This window comes from Parus major, chromosome 6, assembly GCF_001522545.3.
Source record: "Parus major isolate Abel chromosome 6, Parus_major1.1, whole genome shotgun sequence".
NCBI lineage: Eukaryota > Metazoa > Chordata > Aves > Passeriformes > Paridae > Parus > Parus major.
In genome coordinates, this window is record NC_031775.1 from 15,406,935 (window position 1) to 15,433,004 (window position 26,070).

The 26,070-nt window shown below is 40.6% G+C and overlaps 1 protein-coding gene across 3 annotated transcripts in view; it reads left to right on the top strand.

Moving 5' to 3' along the window:
* The first annotated feature begins 3,213 nt into the window (after window positions 1–3,213).
* Window positions 3,214–26,070, top strand: part of TBC1D12 (TBC1 domain family member 12) — a 41,556-nt gene continuing 18,699 nt past the window's right edge. For all 3 annotated transcript variants that reach the window (XM_015632752.2, XM_033515745.1, XM_015632754.2), the window contains exons 1-2: window positions 3,214–4,095; window positions 20,531–20,654. In XM_015632752.2, the coding sequence (XP_015488238.1) occupies window positions 3,284–4,095; window positions 20,531–20,654 (936 nt within the window). In that variant the 5' untranslated portion in view covers window positions 3,214–3,283. The remainder of the gene's footprint in view (window positions 4,096–20,530; window positions 20,655–26,070) is intronic.

Genomic DNA, 26,070 nt, shown 5'->3' on the forward strand with positions numbered 1-26,070 from the left:
CTACCACAAGCAAAAACATACACAAGCAAAGCAATACAGACTGAACTGTCTTAATACAGGTATACAGCATGTTTGATCCACAAGCAGTGTCATTTAATTCTAGAACAGCAGCAGGACTGGGAGTGTGCCAAGGAGAAGCTTTCAGTGTGCAGGAGTCTGCCAAACAACTTAATTAATCGTTAGTTATGCTCTGTGATGAGATCTTGTCCAGAGGGCTTTGTATTAAAAGTGCAAACTGCTATTAGTGGGGTGCAAGATGTTCTTTCCAAAGCAACATTTGCAAAGAAGAGAAAGCCTCTTCTCCCTTCAAAGGGAGTGAACTGCCAGAGATCACAACTATATTGCAAACAGAAGAACATCTGAGGTTTCGGGAGCCCTAGATCTTCCTATACATGGATTTGAGGAAGCCATTCCATATTTTAATTAGAGAAGTAATGAAACAGCTCTGAGAAACCACCAGCTACATACTGGTTAAGGGTGTACCTGTTAAGTGGGTATTTCAGTTAGCAGCATTGATTGGCACAAGAGTTAGACTAATATTGGAGTCCTTGTTATGCTGTCCTTTAGATAACAAGGAGTTAGTGATGGGCATTGGCTTGTTAGCTGTACAGTTTGTTGTTTGAGTTTTTTTACAGACTAGTGTTTTTTCTCAGTCTTTGGCAACAAATTATAAATTACAGTTTCCTCATTCATAATCTGCTAGAAGTCCTACTTCTTCCCTGTGGATAGCTCACAACATTCTGCAGACTACCTGCTCATCCTTGCTCATTCAAATCAGACTGAGCTGAACTGGCTGAACATTTGCCTGACGATGGGAAGTGCTGAATTAATGCCTTGTTTTGTTTTGCTTGTGTACGCACCTTTTGCTTTACCTGTTAAAGTGTCTTAAACTCAACCTATGGATTTCCTCATTTTTTCACACCCCCATCCCATGGGGAGATTGAGTGGCTGTGTGGGCCTTAGTTGCTGTCTGGGATTAAACCACAACAGTCCTGGAGGTGGAAATCAATGCAAATCCAATGAGCCAAATGGTCTTATTTTGTGCAACACAATGTACTATCCTTTGGAACCCCTGGCGTAGCTACCAACTATCTCTGCTGCACTGACTGAAATCAGTTCACCACAAGCCCTCACTGCCAGTCTTCATTTTGCTTAGCTTGTTTAACATCTGGTACTGCTTTGCTGCTGCTGCTGCAGTAATGAAATCACTGAAGTCTGTTCAAGGGTGACACTGCCATAGAGTAGCCCAGGTAAACAGTGAACACTTTGTGGAGAGAGAATGAACACAGACACTGTCTGGATCTGAGTGTTTCCTTAAACCTGAAATCCTCACTGGAAAAGGCAAGAGAGTCTCCATAGCTCCCAGCATGTATGTTCACTCAGCAGGCAGTGATCAGTCTCCATGTGTCTGAGATGCCCTGAATCACAGTGGAGAACAAAAAGCCTACCATCTTAGTTACAGCAAAAACCTTAATTAGAAAGCTTTAGCTAAAAAAAAAAAAAAAAAAAAAAAAAAAAAAAAAAGCAAGCTTAATTGGTTCATCTTTGTTAATGCTTTCTTTTGACCAAAGTAGGGTACAAAGTGTTCCCACAAGCCTATCCAAAGACAGGATATTTATTTATTTATTTATTTATTAAATATATTTCTCAGGGATTTTTGCAAGCAGTTGAGGTCAAAAATGGTCCCTTATTCGGCACAGCTGTAGCTGGATGAGGCTGCATGCCTGCTATCAAGATAGTCAAATCAAATTTGAGATCCCAACTATTTGCCAGTTACTCAAGTTGAAAGGGGTGAGAAGAGACTTCCTTGTTGCGTGTATAACACCAGTATTGCACTTCTAACCTCAAAAGTACCGTTACAAGATGACAAGAAAATAAAAAAGCTACTATTTTTTTATCAACTTGAGCAAAGCCCAGACTTTATATTGCAAAGTGCTAACAAGAAGTCACAACACAATGAAAAGCATCAACTTTTTTTGTAGATGAAGAATCCCAACTTAAACCTTTCTTTCCAAAATGCTCACAATTTTAAGGGTTAAAAAAAAAAAAAAGAAAAAAGAAAACTAAAAAGAGGTTATTCCTTCCCTTGGTGGGTCACACCTCCCTCTGGGGATGCTCCATTGCCTGCCTTTAAAAGCAAGGCCCTCCACCATGCTGGAACGCCTTAGAAGGTGAGGTTATTAAATGGAGAACTTCTTTGGTCAAGGATTTCCAGGAGAATGGCACCTCCCATGCTACGAACTGTGACTATTTAGTCTTGGAATACGTAAGTAATCTGTTGGGTTGGAGTGTTGATTTTTGTATTTGTCTAGGATGAGGGGTAGCCCACACGAGCGAGCATAGCACCTATGCTGTTACTGCTTTTCTGGGCACTTGAAGCCCCTTTGCCTCTTATTTTGCGTGTGGCCTGCGGCCTTGCTCTCTTGCTGTCCTGCTGGGCCGAAGGGACTGTAATAACTTGTTTTTTCTCTGAGAAATGTGGTGGGAAACAGAGCTGATGGGACCTGTAAATATCCTCCATCCGCCCCCCCAGCGTTAACCTGAGGAGTTATGAAAATCCCATCCCTTGGTCAGGAGAGGATGCACCCCAGGATTTCGGAGTGCCGATCTCATTTCCCTTTTCTCCCCGTGCCGTTTCCCCCAAAGCTCAGGTAGGTCCTGTCTCCTCCAAAAAGCGATGCTGCCCTGCCCGTCCCCGGTTCCCACAGCTCCGGCCCCGCAGGGACACCGGTGCCTAGGCTCTCTGGGCCCTCCGCCGCTCTCCTCAGAGCCCGCGGGGAGCAGAGCGTGTGCCCGGTTCCCGGCGAGCCGGGGCAGAGCGCTCAATTCGGGCAATCCCAGCAGGAGCGGCTCTGGGCCAGGGACGGAGGGATGAGGACGCCTGGCTGGGCTGTCAACAGCCGCGGCTCATCGGTGTAATACGGTCCGTGCTGCGCGCCGCGGGTCTTTAGGAGGAATACGGTACCGAGGGGCGGGGCATCGCCTCCGCAGCGCCTCCGGCGGGGCAGGGCCTAGCTGGGTGGCGTCTCTATGGTTCCGGGTGCGGCCCTGCCGGGAGGGCGAGCGGGCGGGTGCTTCCTGCCGGCCTCTCTATGGTGACTTTCCGGGGGGAAGGGCCGCCGCCGGCGCCGCGCGCTTGCGTGTGCCGGGCCCGCCCGCCCCCCGCCGAGGCCGCTGCCCGACGCGCAGAGCGGCGCCGGCTGCCAGCGCTCGCGGCGCCGCCGGTGCGGAGGAAGGCGCGCGCCCCGGCCCCCGCCGCGCCCCCGGGGCTCCGCGGCGGCAAATGGTGGGGCCGGACGATGCCGGAGCTCCGGGCGGCGCAGCCGTGCTTCCCGCGGGCCGGCAGGAGGCGGCGGAGGAGGAGGCGGCGGAGGAGGAGGAGGACGGGGAGCGGGATGGGAGCCGGGGCTCGAGCCGGCGGAGCGGCGGGCCGGGGCAGGACCGGCTGCTGCAGCGGTACCTGGCGGCGCTCGGCCCCGCCGCGGCGGCGGGTGGGAAGCGCTGCCCGGAGAAGCCCGCGAACGGAGCCGCCTGCGCCGTGGGCCCCTGCGGGAGGATGACCAACGGGGACGTCGGCTTCCTGCTGCCGCCGCAGGAACCGCCGCCGCCCCTTCGGGCAAGACGGGATGAGCCGGGGCCGGAGGAGGAGGAAGCGAAACTGCAGAACGGGGGCTTCCTCCCCTGCCCGGCGGGAGGCGTCCCCTCGGGAACCGCCTTGGAGGAGCCGCTGAGGAGCTGCCGGCTGCGGAGCGAGGCGGAGCGGCGCGGGGGGGCGGCGGCCGAGAGCCCCTCGCCGCCCCGCAGCCCGGGGGGCGACGCCGGCAGCCGGGCGCTGGCCGCCCCCGGCGCGCGGAGCTGCCGGGACCGGGCGGAGCCCGCCGCTCTGCCCCCGGCGCCCCTCGGCTTCACGGACGTGAACCTGAACTCCCGCAACACGTACGAGGTGAGCCGCCGCCGCAGCGCCCCGGAGCACCTGCCCCACGGAGGGACCGCGCCCGCCGAGCCGGCACCGCCGCCGCAGGAGCCCGCGGACAGGGCCCGGCACCGGGTGGGCATCGCCGGCGCCGGCAGCAGCTTCGCTGAGTTCTTCACCAGGTAAAGGAGCCGGCGGCGGGGCCGGTGAGGCCGTCCCCGGCAGACTTGGGGGCGAAGGAAGTGCAGGTCTGCGGGAGCGGGTCACGGGCGGGCTTAGGGTGGTCTGCAGGAACGTGTGTCGGGTCAGCAGGGTCTGACTGCGGGTCACACGGACAGAGACTCCCACCCTGACGGGGACTTTCTCTAGCAAGCACATACTTCTAGGGCAGGATAGAGGCTTTGGACGTGACAGTAAGATGATAAAGGTCCTTTTACTGCTACGAGCGACATGGACTTCAAACTGGAATTTGCTTCCTGTACCAGGGCATAACACGGAATGATCACAGTGGTTTGATCACGGTTTAATCACTCATTAAACTGCTTGGAGAATAAAGTGAAAATTTTTAGTGTTGGAAACACATTTCAAATCGTCGTGGAAATTGCTAAGTGTTACGAAGCATTTGCTCCTTGTTGACGGTGTAGAGTTTACTTCTTTAGTTCAAAGTGCGTTGTTGAAAACTTCAAGGCCTATGCTTTGTGCTTCAGTTGACTTCTGTTAAATTTCTAGTACAAAACCGAAAGCTGTGGGACATTGAGCTTTGTCGCCTAGAATCTCTGCCACATTACTCATTCTTTAGTGTACTACACAGGAGGTGCAGCTGGACTATAATAATTTATAGCACACTCTATATTACCTTTATTATGTTTGAAGTGAGGAGTTTAATTTCCAGCAGTTTGTAGTCTCCCAAACCAAGGGGTTATTGTTGTTGTTCAAGTCACTCTGATAGGACAGTAGGTCTGCAAGTGTTTTAAGATGACAGAATAAGATAAATCTATTAATTGAAGAATTGAGATGGGGGAGGTTTGATCTCAAAGTGGGATCCCAAACTGAGAAATGGACTCCCTCTGCCAACTGTCAGGAAAGGGAGAGATGGATACTTGAGGATGAGGATAGCAGCAGTTGAAGATTAAGTTTGATCTACCCACTTTGTTTCAGGGATGGGCTGAGAGATGTCCTGTTATTCCATATTAGTGGTCTTCCCTCTCATGCTTTTTTCCTTTTTCCCCATGTTATGTGGCCTGCAGTATGTTGTATGAGAGTAGCTCAATTGGTTGGAGCATGGTGCTAATAATGCCAAGGTTGTGGATTCAATCCCTGTCTGGGCCATTCACTTAAAGGGTTGGACTTGATGATTCTTGTGGGTTCTTTCCAAGTCAGAATATTCTGTGATAGTACTTTCCTTTTGCCTCACTCCTTGAACACACTGACCAGTAACATTTGTATTGTTATTTTTTGCCCCTAAAAAATAACTCATTGAAATTCTGGAGCATTTTCCTTATAGATGCTGTTTAACCCCAGGTGGCAACTAAGCAGCGCACAGCTTCTTTCTTACCATCCTCTCTACCCTCTTCACCCCTGGCCCCAGAAAAAATGGGGAGGAGAATCAAAAGTAAAACTTGTAGGTTGAGGTAAGAAAAATTTGATCATGTAGACAAAATTAAATGTAATTGTAAAAAAATAAAAATAATGATAATATAAATGAAAACCCAAGTGATGCGCAACACAATTGCTCACCAGCTGTTGATTAATGCCAGACCCTGTCTCCACACACTGATCAGCCCCTTCTAGGTAACTCTCCCAGTTTATGTTCTGGGCATTAGGTTTTATAGTGTGGAATCCTTTTGGCCAGTTCAGATCACCTGTCCCAGCTATGCTCCCTCCCAGCTTTTTGTGTACTTCCTCACTGGCAGAACATGAGACACAAAGTCCTTTACTTAGGATAACACAACTTAGCAACAAACAAAACATCAGTGTGTTATCAACATTGTTCCTCCGGTACTGAATCCAGAACAGAGCTCTGTACCAGCTACTGAGAAGAAATTAACTCTATCCCAGGTAAAACCAGGACAATAGAAAAGCCTGAACTTGCTGTGCAGTAGAAATTGTCGATATACACTGATACTTGCTGGTTTTAGTGAAGGCTTGGGTAACAGATGAAAAAGTTTAATTGCTTCTATCCTGACAAAAGCTATGGTACAGACACCTCAGTGAAAGAGTGGCTCTCAGCAAATCCCATTTCACAGCAGCTGACTGGCCTAGCTGGCTGTGCCTCTGGTGCATTTGGCCTGGTGAGCAGTACTGGCTACCTTCAATTCTGTCTATACATCCATAGAAGAGCCTTAGTTACAGCTGATTTAATCTCATCAGCCAAAATGAGATTGACTAATGAAAACTTTCATTGATTTTCTTTAAAAACAAATTCAGAGTCATCTTGCTTGATAGATTTGTCTCTAGATAGATAGATACTAGAATGGGTAATATCCATTGTTATGAAAAGTGGTAATAAAACTTTTGTAACTTTTTCAGAAGTTAGTTCTTGTCTTCTGAACCGATATTTTAGACGCTTAGACTTCTCTTAGACTTCTTCTTAGACTTTATTTTAAAGTGCCTGGATACATTCAAATCTGACAGTTGCCAGGGTAAGTGGGCTATCTTGTAGTTCTTAAAACAAGGATATCAGTAATGAGAACTGAAAAAGTATAACAAATTGTCCTGTGTTAGGATGTTTGTAGCAGCTTTAATTCCTTGTGAAGTTCTCAGGAAAAGGTTGCTGATATTTCTGAATGCACAGGCTCATAAATGATGTTGCTCCCCAGAATTTTAGTTGTACTGAGTGGCTGTGTATCTGAGAGAGAGCAACTAATTTGTGTTTTGTCAGAGTGTGTAGCTGCTCCCACAATGTAAAAAAAAAAAAAAGGTACTGGATGTGCTACACAGATAGCCCAGCAATCTGGAGTATCTTATATAGGATGTTTTGTGCTTGTAATGCTTTTTGTTGAGTTTACAAACTGTCTAAAATTTGGTATCTCACATTGTGTTTTTCTAATAGCCATAATTATGTGGAAATTCTGCCAAAAGCTGGACATTTCTTGCAGATACTTAATAAAAAAGAGAGAGAAGGCAAGGGGGAGGTCCTACTGCCTCCAGCTTTATTGTTGTAATTGCTGTGGTCAAACAGTTTGATCAGACAGATCTGGGTTAGGAGGCTGCTGTTTCCAGCTGTTCCAGCTTGTTCCCAGCTCTTCAGTTATCAGCCTGACCTGCTACATAGTTCTTTGAAATAATCCATGTTAATTGTCTGTCTTCATTCACTGAACCAGAGATAAAACTGGTGAGGTGGGGGAAAAAGCAGCTGTCATCAGATGCCTCTTATCCAAACTCTGTGACAGGGAGAGTGGCTGTGCCCTTGAGATTGTCATTAATAATTACTTTAATATCCTGGGAAAGTTTGCATTGGTGACTAGAACCCTTTTTTCAGGTAAGTATTAGGCATGATACATGGCTCTGGGATTTTCAGTTTTATTTGTGCCAAATCATTAAACCTGTCAAATCAGTACTACCAACTTTTAAGTGAAAAATAGTTTGTTTTACACTACATCTTATTTCTCTCCACATGTGAAGTGCTGCAAGTAGATCACTCTGTGGAGCAGAGTGTCATGGCAAGGAAAACTGCATGGCTATGGTCACTTGTATCCACTGTGCTACTGTTTTGGTCAGAGCAATAAATGGCTTCTTGGAAGTCACCTGTCATTGCTTTGTAGTCCTTTGTATGATTCATAATGCAGCCACATACAGAACAATTCTTGTGCTTTGTGGTCTTACATAGCAGCCTACAAGGGCAATGCTCTGTTCTTGGGTTATTGGATCACTTTTGGGTAGCCCCAGTAGGTCACTATTGGGTGCAGAATGGTTCAGTGAGCAGGAACATTGCATGGGCAGTAGAGTTAAACCATGATGATTACCTTGACTGCAGTATGCTCTAAATGTGCTGCTTTGGGGGACGGAGCAGAGCAGTAAACCAAAAAGGTCAAGCAGCAGCAAGTAATCCAGGGCTGAGGTAAAGACTCAGTGATTCTGAATCTCTTTTAAAGATGAGTTCTACTTCATAATTCTATAGGTAGGTATCAGGCATCTTTTCAGTTTATGTAGATATTGTACTTTTCTGAATTGTGTATTTGCTAGACAAATTTAGGTATCTGGTAGTTGGTAAAGTTTCTTATTCAAAGCTTACTGTTGACAACAGTGATATTTGCTTTTTTTTTGTAGAAGAGCACCATTTTCTCAAGAACTTGTGTTCCAGTATTCACCTAAGATTCAGAGTGAGATTAATTCATAACTGCCACTCCTTGTAGGTCTTTGGAGTGTGCTGTGAGAAGTAGGTATAAGGGGTTATAAGCATATATAGCTAGTTGTCACTCGTATTCTCATGAAGACTGTCTTTAGTCTCATACTTCCTTCATTGCCCAGAGTGGTTGTGTCTATTGTCCAGAAGTTTTGAAAAATATTCACTTGAGAAGATGATGGAAAGAAGTCAGTATTTGTAGGCACAAAGCACTAAGAAATCACTGAAACTCGCATCTTTGTCTCCCTCATTGTAAACACCGCCCTGTGGCTCCATGAGTAGGTAGTCCTTCAAAGGCTGCTAATCTTCTTGCCTTTACAAATGTCCTTGGCAGAGATTGGATGGTTGCAGGGAGGTTCACTCAGTATTGTTACTCAGTACACAGTAGTGTCTCTAGCTCTGCAGTTTGTTTCAATTTATCACTAAATAGCACTTGCAGCTTTTTTCAGTACATAGGCATCTACTTACATGGGTCTTGTGAAGGTTTAATACCAGAATCAGTGTTTCTCTTAGAGAAAAGCTCTGCATACAGAAATCATCATGAAACTTAAGGGGATGTACTGTGCACCTATGGAGAAGAAATGTGTTTAGTGGACTTTTTGATCAAAAATTAATCAAATGGGAATGAGCTGTCCTCATTGTGATAGGTCTTCTAAACCTTCTGTTCATGTAAAGATGAGAGAACAGATTGATGGGGTCACTTCACAGTGCCTAATTTCTGTTGTGGTATTGTCTGTGCCTGTATCTTCATCAGATCTTACTGAAATGACTTGTGTGTTTTATTTTTGTTTTTGATGTTGTTTTTACATTATCCAAATTAAAACAAACCAAATGAAATAAAGTACAGATATGCTGTCAATATATTGGAAAGATAATTAGAGAGAAGAGTTAAGGGAATACATGAAAGCTTCCTCCAGAAGCCATGAGGGCAACCTTCACCCTTCTGGTTTTGGGCACAGTTGTTTTTGCTTTCTGTAAGTAATCTTGTAACCTCAGTGAACAAATGGATACATATAATTGCTTTAAATTAAAAGCAATTACAAGAGTACCTGGACCCAAATCTGTGGGCAACTTCAAACAGTACTCTTTTTTTCCTGAGTTAGAAATATAAGTAACTTGATAAAAATAGGAAATTGCATTCATATTATCAAGTTGAGAAGCTCCTCTGTAGATTCTTCCTTCACATTTGTGAAGAATGAGTTATTTTGTGAAGTTGTATTGACATGTCGGCCAGTTCCTGGCTTTCAGTGAGTGTTTCACCATAGATAAGATGCTATCTACTCATAGAATCAGTTTGGTTAGGATGTCTGTTGACTAGCAAATCAAAGTTAAATTTCAGGAGTTCAAGCAGAAGCATGTTATGTTGATATGATTCTGGATAGGTTTCAGAAGGCCATGTTGGTCCAACTTCTGTCTGCAGCAAGTCTTCCCCGAGCTACCCCCTCAAGTTAAAAAAGCTGACTAAATAGATGTCAGATCTAAAACCTTAGAGCCATATATACAGTCTTTACCAATCAATAAAGTATTATTAGCAATTTTTCTACTCTCCTTGGTGGATAGTATAGTGGACAGTGATTATCAACACTGGTGCATATATTTGCACTAGGAGTTTTCATGAAGTTCTCATTAAACTAATGCTGGAGGTGTTTTTTTTTGTTTGTTTGTTTTTTGGTTTTTTTTTTTTGTGGGGGGCTGTGTGGGTTTTTTTAAGCCAAACAGCTTAAATTGCTGCTTTGTATGCAACAAATTGCTGGAATCATAGCTTGTTTTGCTAATGAGTGTTCTACAGTGGCATTTAAACTTAATCTGAAAGCATCTTCTCTCATCCCCTACCTCTTCATTTTGCAGAAGGCCTTTTCCTTCCTTGGTCTCTTTTGCTTATTTGGGGACACAGGGTTTCTTACAGAATATATTGAGAGTAGTGTGACAAAGTGAATGGGACCTCTCTTCTGAATAAGCTGTGATTAAAAGAAGAATGTTTTATATGGGAAATAACAACCAAAGGAAATCACTTAAATCACAGCTGGCCTCTAAGAAAACGATAGTTTTATGCTTTTGCTCTCTTGGCTACTCAGTTATTCATTAGGTTATTTTGTCCTGATTGCTTAAGAATAAAATAGGAGTTTAAGGGTTTTTGGTCACATTTCATTCACATGGATGCAAAAATTGTTACTCCTCTCTTCAAATTTCTTGGAACTACTGAGGTGTTTGTTATCTGTTCTTTTTTATCCTAACTAGTGTTCTTTGTTGTGGTTGGCATTACTTTAAACTTCCCAGTCTCTGTGTGTGCATCTGTCTTTTTATTATTGCTTTCTAAGGAAGTGAAGCATGGATTCTGCTTCATCTCTCTAATACTGCAGCCTGTTATCCAGATTCAGTCAAACCTCTCAGAGTTTGAGAGCTCCAGCATAAAAATCCTACAGATTTTTGAATGAAGTCTGAACACAAGGAGAGCCTGCAAAAATGACTGGTAATTTGGCTGTATTCTGTATTTTCAGAAACCAGTCAGCTGTGCAAACCACCTGCAGAGTATTTGGCTTCTGGCTCGATACTGGAGTAACAGTCTGAGGAAGAGTGTGGATGAACTCTTGTGTGTGTGTGGGTGAACTTATGACTTCACTTAGTAGAAAACTAGTTTTCATGGTCACAGATGAGTTTATCCTTTTAGAACTTTTGAGATCCAAACAGACTGGTGTTCTTCTAAATTCCTCTCTTGCTTTCTTATGTCCTGACTGAAAAGAATAGCTGTAGCCTAGAGGAGTACTTCCCTACAATTTTTCTCCCTTCTTCAAGGTACTCCTTTATTAAGAAGAAGCTATGTTCAGTTTCCATTGTTATATTGGGAAGTTTTATTTAATGTGCTCTTGGGTAAGTGAAAGAATGTCTTTTGATCATGTAGTATAATAAAAGCTTCCTTGTTGGCTCCTCTTGCCTGTGACATTTGTTGTCTAAACTTCCTGAAGGCCAGCTGTAGGAATAGGCAATCTAAGCTTGCCTGTGGTCAGGCCTCAGACCATGCAAAGCTCTGTTCTATCTGTATTGCTTCAGTTGCCTAATGTATTCATTGATGTAGGATCTGGTCTGTCTTGCTGCTGGGCAGTAATGAAGCAGTTTGTATGCCAAGATGATTTAAAGCTCAATCCACTTGCTATCAAAGGTATCTGTGTGGTTTGCATCTGTCTGCCTTTAGGTAGCTGAGGGAACTGGGCTGGTTTAGTCTGGACAACAGGAGGCTGAAGGGAGACCTTGTCACACTCTACAAATACCTGAGAGGAGGTTGTAGTGATGTGGGTGTCAGTTTCTTTTTCCAGATATCAAGTGATAGGATGAGGGGAAACAGCCTTAAGTTGTGACAGGGGAAAGTTTAGGTTGGATATTAGGAAAAGCATCATCACTGAAAGGCTGGTCAAGCATTGGAAGAGGCTGCCCAGGGAAGTTGTTGAACCACCATCCCTGGAGATGTTTGAAAGTCATGTAGGTGTGATATTTGAGGACATGGTTTAGTGGTGATCCTAACAGTGCTGGGTTAGTGATTGGACTCAATTATCTTAGAGGTCTTTTCCAACCTAAATTATTTCATTTTTTTACCTTTTTCTTGTAAATTGTGTTTTGCGAATTGCTTGCTGTTCCTCAAATTCTGTAAATAGCGGAGTGGTAGACTGGAAAATTTCTTCCAATTGGAAAAAAGTTATCAGACAAAACTGAATTAAATCAGTCCCCTGCCTTCTCATATCAGCTAATAGATCAAAAATTAATTATTGTGTTTTGTAGTATTTTTCCAATTGATCACTGAAGCAATGACACAAAATATATTGCAAATTGCTAGTTGCAGCTGAAACCCAAGGTGGTGAGTGACTGCCCAAGTACTACAGTAATGCCTTGCTTGTAGAGCTATGTTGTGCAATCAGGTAGTTGTCAGGCACTCTGTCAGGCACCAGAAAGGAAAAATATTAACTGAGGTTTAACCAGGCTGGTCAGAGTTCCAATCACCCCTGAGACAGTCTTCAAAATAAAACTCTGCCCTGTGTTTAAACTTAGAGTTCACAGACTTGTAGGCCATGTCAAAGGCTGGAAATGTTCATCACCTTTGTCTTGAAAGCACATTGTATGGAAACATTTGAACTGTAGTTATAATGACTGCCCTAATAAAGCTGGTGAGTTTTGCCTTAACTAAAGTGGGTCACCTCTAGAACAATTTCAGGTGGTTTGTTTAATTAAGCTGTACTTTGTGAGACATCTTGGTGAGCTGATTGAAGAATTGGCTGTTGTCAGGAAACAAAGAAAATGTTTCATCCCTGCTTCTGGTATTTATATGATCCTTTGTGAGGTGCTGTAGCTCATTAAGCTGGAGAGTGAAAAAGTGATGATGGTTTTCTGTGGCACTTGTGAGTTGGCTTGGCTTGCAAGGTATAGAGAGTCTTGGAACTGATGCAGCAGAAGGGTTTGTAGGACATTACTTGTGCAAGAAGAAGAAGTGGGCTTCCCCATTGTGTGGGTTTGTGGGAGGAAGGGGTCTTGTTCCTCTAGCACTGTTTTGCTTGGGGTATGTTGCTCATTAACTTGCTGTGACTTTGCTGGAGTAGATTTCCTGGCCATACAAAAAAAAAAAAAAAAACCTCAGAAAATACAGATATACAGAATATCTGTAGTCAGCTGGCAAAAATTCTCCACTTCTTGCAGCTGTCATCTAAGACTTTGTTTTAAATACTGTGGGTGATATTTGATCATTATTAGAGAAGATTGACCATAGTGTTTGATGTCAAAATAGCTTTATAGATGCTAGAACAGTCTGGCATAAAGCCATATAGCATAAAGCTCTGTTTTCCTACCTCACTCTGAAATTAAAGACTGATTCTCTTCCTTTATTTGTATTAAACCATTTTGAAAATTAACCCCATCAGTTACCTTGCTTATGTGTCTGCTTGTTTTTGAATGTTTGAGCTGCTTGTAAAGCTGACCTGTGCAATAGCTCTTTGTTAGGAGTATAATGTAGTGTGGTAAAATACTGTTTATTGGTGAGTGTTCTGTGCAAAGTGTTCTGTAATACTGCTTAACAATTTCAACTCTTAAAACTTCCCAAGTGTTTGTGTACCTGTAGTAAAACTGTTCTGCCAGCAGAGTTTGTAAAGCCACTTTGAGACTGGTATCCACTAGGAGCTTGACAAGAGTGTTGATCTAATTTAGTCTCATCAGTGCAGTTCCTTGATAGTTCTGTCAATCTTTCTGTCCTTCCCAAGACACCAGAAGCCACTTCCTTCCCAACCTCTCAATCCTTAGCAGCTTGTTCATTAAATTTCAGGTATACCTAATTGTAGCCAAGGCTTTAGTTGACAACTAGTTGACAACTAATATAAATGGAGACATCATATTTAATTAAAAAAAATACTACAAGCGTGATCTTGCTGATGATGGTTGTTGTTCCGGGTAGGGTTTTTATGTTTCCTTACTTTTTTTGTTTGGTGGGGAGGGAAGAGAGGCCAAAAGCTTGCTTGTATAGGAGTTAAGACTGCAGGTTTAGAGTATTACAAACATTGAGGCTTCTGTGGAGAGGGTAGTTTGGGATATTCTTAGGGTTGTCTTGGTGCAGAGAGAAAGAGGAGATCTTTACATCTAGAAGGTGCTAAAACTAGAAACCTCCTGTAATAAATCTGTGGTTGGGGTAATAAAACTAAAAGAGAAGCTTGTATCTAGCTGCTGCTTGTAGCAAAATGGTGGAACATGTAAACTGTAAAATTAGTTGGGTCACATCTCTTCCAGTATGGGGCAGAATTTTGAAACTTGTGCTGAGAACAATCATAAATGTGTTGGATCAAAATGGGGTGACACTTGAAGCTATTGAAATTAAAAATGTAGAATGCCTGTTGCTCTGCGGGATTTGTAAGTAGCTAACCAAAAAGGTTTTATTTCCTTTCAATGATTCATTATTTATGCTTAGAGTTGAGTTACTTTTGTTTCTGCATGTAAATTATTGAAAAGCCTTGTTTAAAGCAGAGGGACTAATTCTGCTTCATAAAGCAATGTTTTTTTGTCTGCTATTATTTCCAAATTATTGCACATGAGACCTTAACAGAATGACCAAGACTCGAGTATGGAGAAGAATTCTGCTGTGTTCTTAAGCAGCTTTTGTGTTTTATGCCTAGTAAAGAGATGTCAATATGAATATAATAGTTGCTGTTATGTACTTGGCTGTAGTCATGACAGAATATGGAATTGCAGGCTTGTAGAGATCTTCAGAATTGGTTCTAAAAGTGTGGTTTAAAGGGAAGACTTCTCATTTTAGTGTTTTCTATTTGTAGTGATTCCTGGAACATGCCTCTCCTAACTCTTTACTGATACAGCTCTCTGGATAAAGATTGTTGGGTAAATAAGTAATTTCCTTATCAGCTTGTCTTTCAGCTAATTCAAATTTCAACAAGTTTCAATCATACACCTATTTTGTATGCCTATGAAGCTTATTAAAAAATTAGCATGGGGTGGATGGAGCAAGAGCAGATTGCATGTACAAGCAGAACTCTGTTCTTTATGGAGATGCAAAATCAGTTGTTTTGTAATACAAATGCAGTTTTTAATGAATTTTGTTGCTTCATCCCTTTTACATGTTCTGAGGTTTTATTGGGATCAGTAGATTTTTTAATGTTATTGCAGAGGAATTTAACTTCAGGGCTTTTCACTGCATTTTTGTAACTGTATTAAAAACACAGAGGAAACGTGCTGGGTTTTTTGGTCCAACTTGGTGCTCATTTGTAACATTACTTCTATGCTGGATTTTCCTGAGCCTCTGTGATGCTGTGAGGAAAAGCTATATATGACAGAGTGAGGATGTTCATGACGGGATGCCGATTCCTTCCTGTTTGTGTGTTGCTTCCCTGGAATTAAAATGATGCAGTTGTCTTATGCAGTGTTTACTAACAGGTACTAGATGCTTAATCAAAAGGAAAATCTAATCAGCCCTCACTTCCTCTGTCAGTTCTCCTGGCTTTCAAATCTTGTTTCCTAAGCATAACAACTTCCCTGTTGTCAAAGCTCTTGAAAGATGGATGCAATGAGAAGAAATGATTGATGATGGAAAATTAAAGTAAACCAGATTGTCGTGTGTAAAGTAAAAGTCAGAAAAATATTTTGACAGTTAGCTTTTTTCTCTAAAGAAAAGTAACTTTTACTGTGGTAGTATAACTTGAGGTCTCTTTTTGGAGCTATTTTATATGTAAATTAATGAGTAAACATTTTGAGCAAGCTCAAAGTTATCTTGTAAGGATGAGAAATCAGAGAATACTAGTTTACCTTTCAGCATTGAGATATAAACAGAGCATTAATTTATTTGTAAAATAATCCTAAATTCTGAATATTTTATTTAGAAAGAAAATATTTCTTTGGTGCCACACTGTGTATTTGCCAAGGATGCCCATAGTTCAGTGGTTGGTTTTGTTTTGTTTTTTTTTCTGTTTGGGTTTTTCTGGCTTTTTGTTTGTGTTGTGTTTTGGGGTGTGTGTTTTGTTTTGTTAGGGTTTCTTTTTTCCTAACATAATGCAGCATTTCAAATTAAATTTATTTGTATATTAATGTGAACTGTAAGGAAACATACTTTCCTCATGTATAACAGTAATAATGGTCACAGGGTTTATGCTATCCTCTGAGACCACTTGAATTTTGCCATTTTCCTGTAGTGCAAAATGAATAAATTAGAAAAATGTAGTCTCATTTTTAGTATGCTTTATACTGATATTTATCCTAAATGGCTCAGCTGTAACACCCAAGCTTCTACACCTGAAATCTGCCTGTAGATTGCTAAAAGCATCAGAATAGGTGAAGCTTGAGCCTGTATAAGGAGTTGTAATGATTGTTTGGGAAGGAAAGCTACTTAAGGTATTGCTTGGATGCACACAGCAGTTGGAATACTGATAACCTGTTGTTGGTGGCACACAGTGGAGTTGTACAAAGGGAAAATTCATATATCTTATCTTTGTTGAAAGAACTGTACAAAATGATGTGTAGCTTGAAACTAGATTAGTTTGACATTTTTGGTCAAACAAAAGATTCTTGTCAGACTCTTGTTCTTGTGGAGAACTGACTCAATTATACCTAGAGGCAGCGTGCTGGAGATGTGTCTACCCTGGAGCCTTTCATACCTGCTGATGTTCGTGGATGCTGCTGTTCAAAGCACTTCAGTTTTCTTTGAGTGGCTGCTGTGCAAATACAGCACAGTCTGGTTTTGGATAAAATCTAATATCAAGGTTGAAGTAATTGTCTCATATTTTCTGGTAACTTCCTCTAAATCTTGGAAATCTGTTATCCTCTTGGACTGACCTATAGCTAGCTTGGAAATTGAAAAGAAGTTTTTTGTGTTGAGATTTTTTTGGGGGGAGGGAAGAGGAAGCCAAAACCCCAAAGTAAATAAAATTCACTAAAGTATCACGTTCCACCTATCCTCCCCCTGAAACTTAATTCTAATTGCATTTAGACTACAGTAATTAGTCTTAAATAGCATCACAAAAGTGAATTTAAAAGCAAAGGCAGAGTGGAAACCAGCAATTTCATTAGTAGAGCATAATGTTAGTGTCATCTGTAGAAATGGTTAACAGTTTTGAATTGCTGTACCACCGGTATGGTGAAATTTGCACAGACTACCCTGGGCACAGGCAGGAATAGTTGAAGCAACACTGTTAAAAATAAGGGGGAAAACCACCAGTCATAGCTGTCATTACAGCTGTTGTAGTTGTGTGATCACAGCCCATAGGTTTTTGTTCAGCATAATCCAAACCATGTTAGCAATAAGATGTCTTGATCTGTGCCAGTAACTTACTCTGTGGCACTTCATTTAGCTTTTGAACTCTTCAAGGCACCTACTGAAACATTTTGGAGTGTTATTTGAGAGTGTTAATATGTATTATATAAAAGAAGCAGGGGAAAAAAAGAATCCTTGCAGCTTTCCCCTGGGCTTTTGTAAACCAGAGCTTAAATCAATGAACTAATTTAATACTTCCATCCCATGGGTCCTTGCAACAGAAAGAATTGTTCAGTTCTAAAGTGTAGGCTCTTTTTTAAGGAATTTTGAAGTTTTCAAATGCATTTTGAGATTCTGTACCAAAATGCTATTGACTTTTCAGCTATTTCAATAGTTGACTCTTCCTGGGACCAGCGAGACTCATGAATATTCTAAGCAGCAACAAATACATCAAATCTAGTACACTTCCTGCAGTTCAGTGAATGCAACTTGTAAGCATTCACAGATGCTGTTCTTTAACAAGGCTTTTGTAAGGCTTTACTGCTGTCAAGAACACATCAGATGTGATACTGTTAGCTGCCAAAACAATGCCAAAACAATTAAAAAGTGTCCTTCCATCTTCAGCAAAGCTTATTTGTAGTCTCTCATTAATTTCCCTCGGATTAGAATTCCTATGTGAAGTTTATTCTGACATGATACAAAGTTTTACCAGCTTTTCGACTTCACAAGAAACAGACTTCATTGAATATGTGCTTCATAAAAGTAAAACTTCTTTCCTTCCAGACTACATTCTGGAGGGTTTGTTTTAATGTTTTATTTGTTTTAGAAAAATGAAAAATTAAATCTTATAAAAGCCATGAGCATGCCTAAATCTTTTGTATAGAAATATTAATAAAAAACTTCTGTATGTTTACACATTTTTTCCCTTTTAAAAATCTACCAGCTGACTGGTTAATAATGAACTGGCTTTTATACAGTGACAGATTGTCATCAATGTTAAATGCATCTTTCAGCTTCTACATATGCTAGAAGCAGTGGAGTTCAACTGCCAAGTAATCCTGGTGGTATTCCATAGTATGTACAGAGACTGGATGGTTATTGTCACCCATGAAGTCAAGAAAGGTACTCCAGAATGTACCTTCCCACATACCTGCTTTTGAGGGAAAAAGTCTTCTCTAATCAAGTTCAAATACAGCTGTTGCAGATTGAAGGGCAAGGCTGTGGGGTAGTGCAGAGTGACATGTTGTCTTCAGAAAACTTCTGTCTTGTTTTGTTGATTCTTCAAATGCTCTGCTTTCCCTCCTGAAGACAATGTAAAGAAAGCACTGTGAAAAGCATCATTATGAAATAAGCCTGTGTTATTTATGTAAGCGTACTTTTTTTTTTTGTCTTACTGAGTGGATCTGTTCATTTCACTAATGGTGTGCAGTCTTGGGATTGACTGAGGATGGTGTTTTTTAAAGGCATGGGTACCATGGCTGGTCTTTTTCACTGTTCCTCCTTTGTAGGCTATAAAACAGAAACAACTGTCTTGGAGCTTCTGAGTGCTTACTTTGCTTCCCCAGGGATGGACTAAAATATTACAAATTTCTGTGATGGGGACGGAGTTGTAGGATCTGTGAATCACAACAATGCTTTCTAGAACAATCTGTATTAATTAAACTATTATTAATGGCAATGACTCAATTCCATTAATGGCAAACAACTATTCAAATCATGCAATCAGTTATTCCCCAAATGTACTTTCCCAGTAATTGTATTGGAACAACATCTGGGAAAACCACAGAAGTGGCCCAGTGTACTGGGGTACCAACAGATTCTATCTGGGTGTTCCAAAAAAATCTCTCGTGGTGTTCTCTTTCATCAGGTGTGTGTGTAATCCTGTACTCCCTTCCTGTCTATAGCAACTCTGTTTTCTTGAATGCAGTCTTTTAAAATGTTTTTGACAAGCTGTTGATGATGGTAGTGTGTAGATGTGGCAGTGGCCTCAAATAGAGTGAAGGAAATCTTGGTGTTCTGAATTTTTTGATTTTTTTCTGGATTCCACAGGACCACCAGTCTTGAGCTTATGGGAGTTTTTGGGAGGCTTCCATGCTCTATCAGCACCTACTTCTCTATCTCTCCAGCTTGCTGTTTGCTGGTGGCTAAATCTCAACTACACACAAATCCACAGTCTGTAGAGTTCATTCATGCAAATTTGCACAAAAAAGTATGATTTTTGACAGGCATTTGCTTGTTTCCCAAATAACAAAAAGCATTCTGGGAACTAAAAAGATAGCTTGTGTTTGAAGACCATACAACATCTTACAAACACTAACAGTTTCTAATTGTAAAACTATGCTGCCTGGCCAGAAACCCTGACAGCACTGGAATTTAAGAGCCCTGAGCACTTTTCAGACAGATTGTGGTTGTTGAAGCATGCTCTTTTTATCTGGGCAAAGCTAAGAGTCTGTTTGCTGTGCACAAATGTGACTGCTTCCAATTTGAAAAGGAATTATGTTTTAAAATACAGCAAATACTTTAAGTATTTGCTTAAGAAGAATAAATTGGGGGATCTCTTTCCAGAAGAAGAGTGTAAAATTAGCTAGTTAACACTGTACAAAAATGGTCTTCCATCAAAAGTACTCCTATATTCTGTTCTTTGAGGTCAGCTGGTAAGCTTCCTGAGAAATAACCTTACAGGCTACTGGGCTTTTAATCCTTTTGTATTATGAGTTTCTGGAAAGTAACTTTCCAGTATTCAGAATAAATACACTTCTTTCATTTTTAAAGCACTTGTATGTAACGTGCTTTGTGAGAGCTTGTGATTGGAGTCAAATATTACAGCTGAGTATCTGATCAGTGCTCACTAACATGGTCTTGTGATGGCTGGCTTTCCAAGAAGTAAGAGCAATTCAGTCATCTGCCTCTTTGGGTGTAATTGCTTTAGGCACTGGTAAAGGTTATCTTCTAAACTGAAGCTGTGTGATTGTTGCCTGCTTTTCTAGTCCATGCTATGAAAGTTGAAGGTGTGAAGATTGATAGAAGTAATAATTCACCTCTTTTTTTTAAAGAGGTGAACTATTTTTTAAAATAATTGTTTTATTTTGTTTTTTATAAAACAAAATATATATAAATAATTTTGTTTTTTAAAAACAAAAATCTCTTAAATTACAGGGTTTTTCAGCTGTTGTCATTTCAGTCTCCAAGTAAGTGAGGAAGAAACACTTAAAGCAAACCCCAAACAGAAGTTTGAGAGTCTATTACATGCTGTTTGTATTTAAGAAAGTGTGTGCTATTACTAAGAAAAGCTCTGATACTGCATAAACTAGTTTAGAAGTAAAGTTGAGTGTTAAGTACAAATATTAGCATTAAAGCACATGTAATGAAAGATGACAACTTCAAATTAATTATTTTAAAGTAGAATGCACTATGCATTTCCTAAGCAGTAAACCTCTACATTTCACCCAAGTGGTGAACTGGTGGAGAAATTGAAGAAATGTAAGTAGGCACAATATACTTTGTTTATATGCTTATAATAAACAGAACAAAAACCTTCTTGTCTTTTCAGAAACTTTTTCACTAAAAGGACAAAGGAACTCAAACCTGCTGTCCAAAGCGCTCCTGGTTGGAAGTTGTTTGGAAAAGTCCCACCCAGGGAAAACCTTCCAAAAGATTCCAAAATTATTCAGCAGGTGAGTAAACACACAACTATAGGTAGGAAAATTGTAAAAATAACACACAGGTACTGCATTCCTCTGTTATATCCACACTGGTGTTGTATGACCACAGGGTGCTCTGAGAACACTTTTTTAGGTCTTTGTTTAAATAATAGTAGTTACTAAGGAATTTGCATTTTATTATTATCTTGTACATTCTTCAGTACATGTCAGTACTTATAAAAAATACTTACAAAAAGGTGATATATGTTCAAAAACCATTTAAGCTGTTTTTGTCAAGACATTAGAACTTGCATTAATTTCCCATAAAATTTTATCATATTTAACATGGTATTCTGCAATCTGACCCATTTTTCCATTGACATCCTTTCATGGAAGACTTCCTATGTAGGCAACTTGTGATAAATTGCTTAGAGTTCTGAAACATGTCATCTTTAAATTAAAGTTTTAATCTCACTCAAGATACTTTGTTGCAAAATAATACTATAAATTAAACTTGCTTTTGAGCTACTGGAATTCTTCACAAAGATACCTCTGATTTCCTTCCACTGTTCCTGTGTTACAAAGTTGCACTTCCATATAATTGTTCCTGTGGAATCTTTGATCAAATAATACCTAAAATGTCAGTCTTCAAAGGTAATTGGTAATGCATCATTAACATAATGTTAGTGTTCAAACCTGAAGCTCAAAGATTTGTTGACATAAGAAATATGAATGTCCCCTGTGTTGGTTAAAACAGTAATCTCTTGAGGGCTGCTTTCTCTGTCTCCTTTCTTAAATTCCAAATAAGCTGATGTGTTTGGCAGGTGCAAATGGCTGTGAATGAAGCAGTGTTATCTCCTAGAAAGAGCTTTGTAGCAAAGAGAGCCTTTTGGGAGCAACCAAAGTGAAAAACAAGAGGATCTTTTTGAAGGACTTTAATGGAATGGGACTTGTCACACAATGAAATGGTGCAAGAAAATGATGAGATTACAGAAAGTGCAGTCTTGTGGGCTGAAACTACGTGACCTTTAAAGATCCCTTCCAACCCAACTTACTCTGTAGTTTGTACTGTGAAGTAAACAGAATGCTGCTTCTACATTTTCAAATGCAGTTTTCTTATTTGAGTGGTTTCCTCTTTGAGTGGGAGAGGAGGCAAGCATTCTTGGTTTGCTTGCAGGTGCATGCTGTTGGCCTTGTGCTGTGAAAATACTGTGGTGAAGTCCAGATGTCTCTTCCATCCAGTGAAATGGAGAACCTGCACAATGTTACTTGTCATCTCCTTACTGTTTTGTAGTTATTTGCTCTGGAGATCGTGTTACAATAGAATGGTTTGGGTTGGAAAGGAGTCCTACTCTCCCTGCTGTGGGCAGACGGCTTCCAATAGACCAGATCGCTCAAAGCCCTGTCCAATCTTTTAGGATGGGGCATCCACAGCTTTCCTGGGCAACCTGTTGAAGATGATGATCTGAAGAAATAGTTCTAATTTCTTCTGTTGTCCCTCAGTGGCTGTGTTTGTTTTAAACTGTAGTGTTCCCGTTTTTTAACTCCTCCAAAGTGTCAGAAAAGCAAATGTAATGCAACAATCCTTAACTATAATTGAGTTGCTCCTAGTCATGTGGTTTGTGCTATAATGTTTTCCAGATTAGAGTCACTGTTGAATTTACATAATCTTGAATAAAGTATCAGTAATAGCTCATAGTTTGAGCTTTCTGTTTGGCTAAAGCATGCATGGTCTTTAGATAAAGCCTCATGAGCTAAGAGGTACAGCTACCAAAAGGGAAACCAGCTTGACAGTATGCCCTGCACACAGTTAAGCTGCATACCTAAGGAAATTTGATCTTTAATTGAGAAATGGCCCTAAATGTCTCCACAATTAGCATGCGTCAAATGTCTTGCACATGTATTTAAAATTTTCTATATAGCTCCTTGTGCCTATGCCTTTAAAGAAAAGCTGATGGTTTCTTTTCTCAAAAAATGTTCAGATTTGCTGAGATGGTGATGGGTCAGAATGAATGTAGGCACACTTGGCTGTTGAAGATCACTGAGGAATAGCATCTTCAAATGGCTGACTATAGTCTCTAGACTAATCCCTCACTAGGCTGGAGATGGAGTGAAAAGAATAGAATGCCTTTAAGAAGTTGACAGAAATATGATTAAAGCTTAATGTGTTTTGTTCAAATGCAATTCTGTGAACCTGTCGGATTACTTCATAACCTACATGTAATGTCTCTCCAAACTTGCGCTACGACTTTCTAAGTGTGAGTGGAGGGATCAAATATGTTTGAAACAGAAACCTCTCATTTTTGCCGAATTCTTTTAGATCTTTATGGTAAGAACCATGTTTACTTCTTATTAGCCAGCTTTTGTAAAATGAACCTTAGGTGTAAGACTAGAAAAAGGTAGGCAAGCTGCCTGTGAGGGAGTTTATAGTAGTTTATTATTAGCCACAAGTCTTGTCATTCCTGAACATTATTTTTCATGGTTGGACACGATCCTTTCACTTTGCTGATGTCAGTGGCCAGCTTTGGGAGGGTGCAAATAAACCCTTGATTAAGGAAACTCAGTAATGAGTCAGCATCCTGCGTGTAAAAGATGAGATCTTAAGAAGTCCTGTTGCAAGAAAAATTAACTCACAACAGGAAAAACTTTGCAATTAATAGGAGGAGGAAGTCTTTTGGATAAGGATAATGCTTACATCAAAGTTTTATGGCAATACCATGAAGCATGAAGTACCTTCCTATTAGTAAAACTGAGAAAAATTGCATCATTGTAGATTTATAGCCAAAAGATTGGTAGGGCTTATGTGCCCCTTTTCCATCCTGGCTGAAGAAGGAGCCCCCTTTGTTCCTTTTGTTATGACAAGGATAATGTAGTAAATTGCAGATTCCATTTGTATGAATGCTTGTGGCTTGTCCCAGTCACTGTCTGTCAACTAGACACTGCTATATGTGCCTCTCCAGAGAAGTCAGATAGTACTTATAATACCTTGAATAACTGAGAAAATCTGGAAACTTAATTTGGGATACTGTTTCAGACATTTTTCAGATGAGGATGCCAGCCAGCTGTGCCTTCAGAGACTGCCTAATGAATATTATTGTAAATAATTTCTTTGCAAGTCTCTTAGCCCGTGTAGAAGATGATGAATGTTTTTGTGGTGCAGCAGCCTGCGGGGTTTGCCTGCACAGTCCCTGCAGCTGCGCCGCCTTGGGCGAGATGCGCTCCTTCAAACTGGGTCAGAGGTTGGAAGTTCTTGGCAGCTGCATCTCCCCACTCGCAGCTGCTGGCACGCTCATCTCTCCTTGGATTTAGAGCTGCCCAAGCAGGATGTGATTGAGGCCAACTCTTTTGCTGGACATCTCCTTCCTCTGGGCTTCTTTCCTTCACTGTTTTTTTTGAAAAGGGAAAACAACTCCCCAGGACTGCAAATGTCGAACGCATTTGATGGTTTTAGGAAGTGTGCCTTTTTTCATGAGCTGCAGCTAATAAAACTAGCTATTATAAAAAGCATGTTGTCATTATTGATCAGTTTGGTAAATTCTTTTCAGTCTGTACCAAAATCTGCTTTGAATTAGACTGCTGAAATACTTTAATGCAGAAGTATTTAAAGCAAAAACAGACTTGTGGGCTGATATATAGCATTTTGACTAAAGTCCAAGTTCTGTTTAAAAATGCAAGCTCAATTTTAGTTTTTGTGTTTATGGTTAGAGAGAAGAGCTTTTAATCTATGATAAAAATTTTTCTGAATATCAAGTCATTAAGTTTAGCTTATTTTATTAAAGCAGGCCTACATATTTTTTATTAATGTATTTAAAACAGTGTGGTTTTGTCCTCATATGCCTGAATTAAAGTAAACTCAAAATATGCAATTACAGGTTGCAATATAAGAAACAAGCAAAATGTACACCAAATTTGCTTTATCAGCAGTTTTAATAATGCTTCTCGCAGTGGCAGCCTTAAATGAAGTGGAAAAAAAAATTTCTTTTCTACTTAAATCTGCCACATCATTAAAAGCTTGCAGTGATTTTAGAAATGACTGCTTATTCAGAAGTGAAAACATGTTTTCCAATAGCTGTCACCTTGTGTACAAAATGGAAGGTTTTCATCTTAGACAGTCCATTAAATACTAGCTTTGACCCAGTCACTGTTGTACATGTAACCTCTGAAAATATGCTGGGGTGGCTTTGAAATCTTTACAAAAAAGAACTGCTTGGGGGCTAAAAAAACCTTAGGTGTCTTCACTTGAATATTTTTCCAATGTTGTTATCCCCAGTCTGAGATCTAATGGAGAAACTGGAGTCATTGATTCGGCAGAATTCCCATGGTCTCCCAGGGACAAGGGTTTTCAGAGGATTCTCTTCAGAGGCACAGATGTGTTTTGAATCAGTTTTCATGACTCAAACCTTTTGGCTTGCAATATTAACTCTTCCCACCAGTCTCGGTTGTTAGAGTTTAAAGGCGTGCAAAGGTCTTAATGCTTATAAAATGTGTATATGTGTTTGTAAACAAACCCAAGGACTGACTATCTCAGAGAAGTTGTTGAATGCTTTTTCACAGGAGTGGTTCTTAAGTAGAGAGGTCACGTGATTATCTTGCGTTATGTTGGCTCACCTTGCACCACTATTGGAGAAAAAAGAAAGGCAAGACTTCTGCCTGTTTGCCAGATACAGGGCAGGAATACTTTGGTAACTAACTGCCTTGAAACAAGGACAAATAATAAATGGGGCTGTTTGGCCTTGCAAGGAACCTGTAACACCTGAATTACAATTTGCCCTACCAGAAGCAGTGAGAATCTGGGATGGTTTTCATTGTAGATGCTGTAGCAGTTCAGATTCTCAAGAAATGTCCCACATCATTCAATTATCCTATGTGTAGTCTTACATATCTAAATGTAGATATGTGATCTATATTTAAATATAATCTGTATAGTCTAAATATCTATTCTAGAGGAAAACCATAGACATTCACCAGTGTTTTAGATTTCTTCAGTGATTATGTTGTCAGTAAAATGGCAGTGAAACTGGTAGGACTTCAGAGTCACACATGCTTTCTTTTGTTTTGCATCAAGGCCCTAAAATACAGTTCAGCTCCTACTGCTAGGATGTCCTAAGTTCCTTTGACAAGGGAAACTTGTTAAGGAGAAACTCTTATGATGTCAGTACTATGCTGGTGGCACTTCAGGGGAGCTCCTTACAGGGGAGATGGGATCAGTGTTTTGAAAATAATGTGGAAGTATTGAATCTGCTGATGTGAATTCTTCTGATGGCTGTTTTTTTTTTAAAAAAACAAAGTCTTAAAGGACAACTACAGAGAGTATTTAAGCAACTGATCTCTTCCTAAGGCTTGAAAAAGAAAGCGTGGGCATACATGGGTATGAATTTTCATTTCTGTTCCTGAAAGTTGCTGGATTTGGAGGAAACAAATAATATAAATTGAGGTAATAAAAATTGTA